An 8417-nucleotide genomic window follows, 5' to 3' on the forward strand; every position below is an offset into this window, starting at 1 on the left:
AGCTGAAAACCTAGTTGCTGAATTTTCGGAACACGAGTCTGTGATGGGGTTGAACGTGATCCATTTTGGTTGATTTCTTTGTTGTTTTCCTTTCTTCTACTATCTTTTTGATAAGGCTTTTAGTATAATAGGGCATCTCTGTAGGATAAATGAGTGCTTTACAAGCAATTGACTTGAATAAGCTTTGATCTTGGTTCATATCTTGATAAAACATGACATCTGCTGCCCATTTTTACAGAGGAGCACATGTTCCGTAATCCTTAATCTGCCCATGGTTGCAGCGTTTGTCAATATGCTTCATCTTAAATTCTTAATCAAGATAACTTAATCAATAATAAGATTGTAATCTTTAAAGCTGCTTGTCACGGCTCTTTTAAGTTTGCGGCTAAAGAGGCATGCTACATGTTCTCTGATGACTTGTGGGCTGAACTAGTTTTTCAAATTTGGTGAGGGATAGGCATGATCTGTAGACGAACTCATCCATGGTTGCACACCTTGAAACTTGCGTTTCATATGCTGGGCATAGAGACTAAATTTTTCTAATCATCTTTATTGCTTGTAAAGTACCAACTTATCTGGGGGATCCCTGCTTGAAGTGATGTCTTCTTTTAAATTTGCTTGTAAACGTAGCCTATTTTAGCCACGCGATGTCACAAACATGTATACTTGCGTGTGCCTTGATGAGTTAGAAACATTCATATAGTAGCTTCGAATATCTGTCTTTTTCTATAGCATAGCTATTGTTACCAATGCAATTTTAGTGTGCCGTTTCTTGATACATACGGATATCAGCTATCGTCAGATTTGACGCAAAAAATGGTATTTGACGCAATTAATGGTATATGGTGAATTAATAATTTACCACTAATGACACACTAACGGCAGTTACCATTAATGGTATTCTGTGCTAACGGACGAAAACTCAATGGTATATGGTGAATTAAAACATTTTGTGTGGTATATGGTGAATTTCGAAGAAACTCAGTGGTATATCATGAAATATCCGTTTTAACTATTTATGTAACACTTCGACCCCATCAGACCGCTGTAGGCTGTAGATTGGCCTCACAGCCCAACACAAATCCCATCATATGCGCACTCGAGAAAACTTTTCATGAGGTCGCATATCCTAAGATTGTTCTCCATCAAGCATGCTCAACTGTGGAGTTCTTATCAAATGGATTCGCTTGAAAACGCACCTCGTTGTGATATGTGTAGTTTATCAATTCTTTTTTAAAGCCAAATCCAGGGTATCACAATTTAAGTATCGAAAGTGTTTGACAAATGACTTATATTTGATCGCTGATATCTAATTGGAGTGGTTGATATAAGGAGCTGATATTTTGCAACTTGTTTAAAATAGTTTATTCATAACAACAAGTTGTTTCGATCACTAATGTTAGATTGTTTGACCATCCAACTTTCTATTTAAAAAAAATTAGCTTAAATTGATCGATAAACTATTTTGCCAAACACACCTATAAACAAAAGTTGAGCGGTCAAACAATCATATACTAGTGTATGGGTTGAAACAACTTGTTATGAATCAATTAATTTACAACAAGCGGCTTCCTGCAACAAGGTCAAATCAACCACTCCAATAACTATTAGCTATCAACGATCAACTATCAGTTATAAGCCGTTTGTCAAATATCCTTATAAATAAATCAAATGATAAGTTGTAGAATTAGGAATAAGGATGATGCTTACTTTGAACAAAGAACAACAATGTGAATGAAAACCAGAAAACTTTGCCAAGCTGCTGGGAGGTTGAAGCGGCAGCAAAGTCTGGATTGTGACGGTGTTCAACTAACCATACAACAAAGCCAATGAAGATGCCCATTGATGCAATATAAACCCACAATTTCTTTTCAAAAACAGTTGTAAATATCCACATTTCCTTCTTTGTGTCTTCTTTTACTGTCACAACCATATTCATTCCTGATTTTACAAATGGCTGAGAGAAGTCTGCCCACTTATATCTTTCCTCTAGTATTAATATATCACCAACTGCAGCATCAAACTCCTAAATACAAAACTTTTCACCATCATAAAGATGAGCAATCTCACAACATTCTCATTTAACTCTTAATTTTTAATTTATTTTTATTTTTTAATTTATAAGTTAAAATATAGTTAAATGGAATTTTGTTTTATTATTTCGAATGCAAATTTTATTTGATATTAACTTTTTATAATTTGTCATCATACACACTTATAAATAGAAAAAATTGACATTATATAAGTCTAAGCTTCAACCTATTCGCCGTGAATAATCTCATCTTTAAACTATTTTTATTTAATAAATCCAAAGATTGAACTATTAAAAAATAAAAGGGTATACTGACAGCAAATTAAGACCGAATGTTAAATGATTAAAATTAAAATATAGAAATCTTTCACCCATCCGTTGTTAATAATCTCAAGTTTAGATTACTTTTTAATAAACCAGTTTTTGTCCTTAGTTGCCGTCAGCATACTAATAGAGTATGCTGATAGCAAACTAGATGGCAAAGGTTGAATAATTAAAAAATAATTCAAAGGTGAGATTATTCACTGCGGATGAGTGAAAGATTGAATTATTATTATCAATTTTTTCTAAAATATAAAGATTATTAGAAATTAATGCCAAATTTTCTTTGTTAATATTAAGAATTAAATCTGTATATTCGATAATTTGCATAAGTAAATGAGACACTCACAATAAGGGAATTAAAGAGTAATAAAACAACAATGCAATATAATGCTTCATCCGGTTTTTAATAATTGTTACAATTTCTGTAGCAACTACTGTTCATCAACTGATTTTATTTGGTATATATTTTTTCATGTATAATGTAAAATATAGTGAAATGAGATCTTGCTTGATTCGATTTAATGTAAATTTTCATAATATTAAGTTTTAAAATTTTTTATCATATAAAATTAAATATATTAATGATTAAAATCGTATATTGAATAGCGTGAAAAACAAAAATATAATATCAGTTAAAAAACAGAGGATGTAAGACTTACCTTCATTTGAATTCGATGCACCATATCATCATATCTTCCATAAAAAGGAACCAACTTAAAGGGAAGATCATAAGGAAGGTACTTAAGAGAAGTATTAAACACATCAATAACAAATCCATTGATGGATGTCTTGTTAGGTCCCACAACACTTACATTCACAAGATGAAAAGCACCAGATGCTGGTACTGCTATTCTTAGCTTCTTCGTATTCATACTACTTACCAATTCCCATCCTCTTGGAACTTCTTGCACACCACCAGGCCAATAAATGGGACCCACTTCACCGAAAAATCCCAACTCAGGGGACCAAAATACCAACTCCTTATAACTTTTTCCAACCACATTAATAATTTTAAATATGGGTTTTTGTTTTAATTCTCCCTTTTCAAACCTCACATTCCCACTTAAACCATTAAAGTCACTCAACAACAAATTAGGGAACAATTCATTAACTTTCGAAGACTTATTTTTGGCCTTTTTAATTGCATGTATAAGGTCATATGCCCTTAAACCAAACATAGATGGACTTGGGTAGTGTCCTAAATCTTTAGGGTACTTTGAAAAATAACCCCTTTTAAATTTGATATCAAAATCTTTATACAATTGACTTGTGTCATTAAACATTGTTTTATACCCGATTACACCTTGCATAGAAGCAATAATTGACGGGTCAATAAAATCGAGCATTGTAACAATCTCATCGGATATTACCCAGATAAACCCTTTTCGTACCATGTCCATACGATTCGCCATTTTGAAAAGACGAGTCGTTAGTTCTAGAGAAGAATGTAATAGTACAAACACACGGTTACTCCCATTTTTGAGTATTTTGAGGTTTTGTTCAATGGTGTTTTGGGATAATTTAGGTGGGAATTCTATGTATTGTTCTATTATTGTGTTAACTGATCTTAGTGAATCGGATAGGACGGTAAAAAAGGCGGAATCTATTGGGAATTGATTGGGTTTTTGATAAATGAGGGTTACCCTTCGCCATTGGAAGTGCCCAATAATGGCAGAAAGGCAGTTCATATGAATGGAGAAATTGTGGGAAAATTGGATCAATTTGGATGATAATGGTCCTAAAGGTGGAGGCATTGTAGTGGGGTTTAAGAGTATGATAGGAGTACCCGAAAAATTGTGTGTTTCTGATAAGATTTCTGCTTCTGTTAATGAAATTGTGGCGATCAGGATTTCAACTTTAAGTTTGGATGCTGCACAGATAGACAAATAATATGCAAATAAGTGCTTCAACCATATGATGATAAGCCATGAATTGTGAAAATATAAATCATTAATACTCCCTCTGGTCCCTCCGTTATACCCCTTTGTTTTCTTAAATAAGTTTTCATTTTTTATTTTGGGTGTTTTAATTATTATTTTTATAAAATTTTTTTTTATTTATATTATAAATTTTGGACAAAAATAATTTTGTTTATCCTCATTTTAATATTTTAATTATGTTTATGATCTCCACATATCTTTCACTAACTTTATTTTTTTAATAATACCTAATTCATTAATAAAGAGTCATACGACTTCTACATCAGAGATAAAAATTAGCAAATACATAGCAACTTTAACCTAAGATAATTCAAAATTAACAAAACTACGATCGTTGTATATGAGATATGATAATTTTGAATATCCTCTTTCACATCGCTGTTTGACACAACCTTCTACGAGGGGGTCTTTCGATCTGTTGTAGTCTTGAGATAGAATTGAATTTGACGTAGTTGATGGTAATTGCAATTTTGGTGTCTGCTGTATTATCGCGTTAATCTCTAACAACAAATCAATTACAAACCAAACTTCATAACTCCAAATTCTCACGAAGAGAGAGATCAAAACCCAATATATGAGTAGAATCAACCTAATGAATGGGTAGAACAACTTAAAACGGAAAAATTTAAGGGCTTACCATCAACCAAAAGGTTGATGATAGCCCCAAAACAACTATAGAGATTAGGGTTTTTTTTAGAGAGAAAACAGAGAAGGAGAGTGAATGTCTTGTTTTATCCACTAACTTCTTCTATGGTTTTCACATGTTTCTCGCTAACTTTATAAAAATATTTTTTTTTATTAGTTGTGATCCCCATATTTTTTCGACTAACTTTCTTTTAATAATTTTAAAATATTTTTGGCCTCTACTTTTCCTCCATCAAATTTATTATTCAATAATATAATATCGAGAAGTTCTTAGTAAATAACGGTTATTTGTGAGGTTAACAAATCACTCTTATGTAGTGTGATTTGATAGGAAGACAGTTTTGTTGTTTTAATTTATCTTTTTTAATTTTATTTATTTTATTATTATTTTTTGTCTTTTTGTGGTGATTTACAAATTATGGTTATTGATTAGGAATTTTTGAATAATATCTCTACCATCTAAAAGATTTTATTTTTCCTAATATATGTGAACAATCCTTATAGGAATTTCATTACGAAACGAAGGGATTACTGAATTTGCATCAAATTTTATTTTAATTTGTCTTATTCATTTTACATTATTTCTTAGTAAGATATAGATCTTCCATCTTTTTTACTTTTAATAACAAATTTGAATTCTCTTTTCATATTATCTATACATTTTATTTTCTCTATTTATTTAATGTCACATTTTCATAAATTCTTGTGCTTTCCTTTAAAATTACTATTTTTTAGATTGATTCAATCTAATACGTAGATGATATTAAAGGAGAGTTGAAATGTGTAAATAAGAATAAAAGAAAGAGGTGGAGTCATTTCCATAAAATGAGATTGTAACAAAATACAATGAACAAATTGCAATAAGTATGACGATCTCTCAGAAACATAAGAATACTCAGTGCATTCTAATATTCTAATGTTATTTAGTAGCTGTAATCATCCAAGCTCCCGCGTAGGTGCTTTTTGAAAGATCTATGTACACGTTATTCTTCAAAATTCTAAAAGAAATAATTTATTGTATTTTTTATCCTTAGATAAAAAATTATTATCTAGAACTTCATATGAATAAAAAAAAAAATACTGTATTTAATGTACTTCATTATAATTGGGAGACCAAACATCAAATTATTAACTTCATTGACAATGGACTCCATCATAAATACTACGATAAATTTGTATGAGATTTACAACAATATAATACTACAAGTCTACAAGTACAATCATTTTTAGTGACAATCTTTCAAATTCATTTCCTATTATTTATATTGTTTATCCATACATCGTTGTGATTAAATTTTTTAATGTTGCTTTTAAAACAACCAAAAACAAAAGATGAGATAGTTATTAATATTTAGGGTATTTTGCAATGCAAATAGCTTTTTGGCCTATTTTTTGTTGTTGAATATTGGGTTTTGTCTTCTTAAATTAGTAAGTTAAACACCAAACAAAAGTGTTTAAATATCAAAAAAAAAAGAAAAAATTACCTAAAATAATTCAATTTTTTTATGATTATTCTACAATAATCCCAACTATTGATTAATCGTAAATAATTTCAACTTTAGGATGTATTTGCTTAGAGTAAGCTTGGGTAACCGGTGATCTGCTATAGTAAGTGATTCACCAAAAAAGTAAATTAAAAATTAATGTAAATTAGAGAAAAATTAGAAAATTCACATAAAAAATTCTGAGTAAGTAAATAAATCAGAAATTTTTTTTATAATTTTTTACATTATTTTCTACATTTCATTTTAATTATCTTTTTTTTAAAAAATAAACTTAATATAACAATTACCGGGTTTACTGTAGGAAAATATTCTCTAGAGTTGAGATTATTCATGGTTAATCAATAGGAGAGATGATTATAGGAAAATTATAAAAAAGTTAGATTATTCTAAGTAATTTTTCCAAAATAATAAATTGTTGTGAGTAGTTTTATTCACTTTTTGACTTACTTTGTATGTAATAAATGGCCAATAATTATTAGAAATTTAGAAGGTCTTAGTAAATAACGGTGATTTGTGAAGTTAATAAGTCATTTTTATATAATAGAATATAATAGGATGAGAGCTTTGTAATTTAAATTTATCCTTTTTTGGTTTTATTTATTTTATTATTATTCTTTTTGTCTTTTTATGGTGATTTACAGATTGATTAAGAATTTTTGAATAATTATTAACCAATCATCATATATACTATCTAATTAAGACTGAAAATTTCACGTGTCATTTTCACGGAGCTACCCAAGAAGGAAGGATTTTATTGGTTGAAGTTGAGTTATGTGACAAGTAAAATTAATCAAATTGTCATCTTTAGCTATTTCAAAAATTAATTAAATTGAGTAATTTACTTTTTTAAAAAATAGAGTAAATTGATTGATTATAGCTTGCATTGAGCTATATTAGATAAATTATTGATTTGATTTTATCATATACAGTATATTTACCATCTTTATAAAGTAAATAATCTGAATACTTTAATAAAACTAATCAACTAGAAAATTTTCAAGTTAAAAATAAGATGAGTTATACATTTATTAAAATTTACGTAACATAGAAAACAAAACAGTTAAATTAACTTGACTTACATAATTAAACTTTTAAATCATATCATACAATCAGGAGTAATAAAAAGATGATTAAATTAATTTAAATATTACATATCTTTAAAAATTTTATTTATATATCTTCATACTCATAACTCCGAGATGGATTTTTATATTAATTTCTAATTTTACAATTATAACCAACAGTGATGCAGGACAAATTAAATAAAAAACAAAAGGTTGTTCATTAATCATTCGAATTCTTACCAGAGGAAATGGTCTGCATAAAGCTTTCAGAGGAAGCAGGAAAATGAAGAGTAATGAGATTACAACTATTTCTATAAATATCACGAACTGCAATCTTCATTGCTATTTTTAGCTCTTTTCCTACGCGGGTATTCTGATTGATTAACACACCGACACTGCTGCCATTATTTATATTTTTTGAGCAATTGTTTCTTAAACTCACACTGCCATTTGTGCTTGGCAATATCACCAATATTGTAAACAGTATGTAAAATACACAATGCATAAGCATAACTATAGTTTTTTAAAAATAAGTAAAATTGCCTACACTTTTTTTTTTTTTTTTTTAAAATTTTTTTTATCGAATGTTTATTTTCTGATTTTGAGATTCTACATTATATAGAAATATTTAAATGGTATTTTCTGTATTATATATTGAATATGGGGGAGAAATATTTTTTAAAAAAAATTAAAATGAATAAAAACTAAGAAAAGTTGACTATGACTTGTTCAGAGTTAGACTTCTATCTCTATCTTGTAGTAATATATACTCCCTCCTCCTTTAGGTCTAAGTTCCTTTTTTATTTTTTATTTTTCTAAAACTATTTATTAATTATTTTAATTGATATTTTACTCTTAATTTAAAAATAAAATTTAATTTATAGTTAAATGAAATTTTATTTAATTG

The 8417-nt window shown here is 28.6% G+C and overlaps 1 protein-coding gene across 2 annotated transcripts in view; it reads right to left on the reverse strand.

The window, feature by feature from the left end:
- The window catches only part of LOC130810626 (glutamate receptor 2.8-like), a 9997-nt gene extending 1881 nt beyond the window's left edge, over positions 1-8116 (reverse strand). For both annotated transcript variants that reach the window (XM_057676759.1, XM_057676758.1), the window contains exons 1-3: positions 7751-8116; positions 3016-4226; positions 1711-2026 (exon numbers count right to left, since the gene is read on the reverse strand). In XM_057676759.1, coding sequence (XP_057532742.1) covers positions 1711-2026; positions 3016-4226; positions 7751-8021 — 1798 coding nt within the window. In that variant the 5' untranslated portion in view covers positions 8022-8116. The remainder of the gene's footprint in view (positions 1-1710; positions 2027-3015; positions 4227-7750) is intronic.
- Positions 8117-8417: the final 301 nt, after the last annotated feature.

Source organism: Amaranthus tricolor, chromosome 4 (genome assembly GCF_026212465.1).
Source record: "Amaranthus tricolor cultivar Red isolate AtriRed21 chromosome 4, ASM2621246v1, whole genome shotgun sequence".
NCBI classification, from domain to species: domain Eukaryota; kingdom Viridiplantae; phylum Streptophyta; class Magnoliopsida; order Caryophyllales; family Amaranthaceae; genus Amaranthus; species Amaranthus tricolor.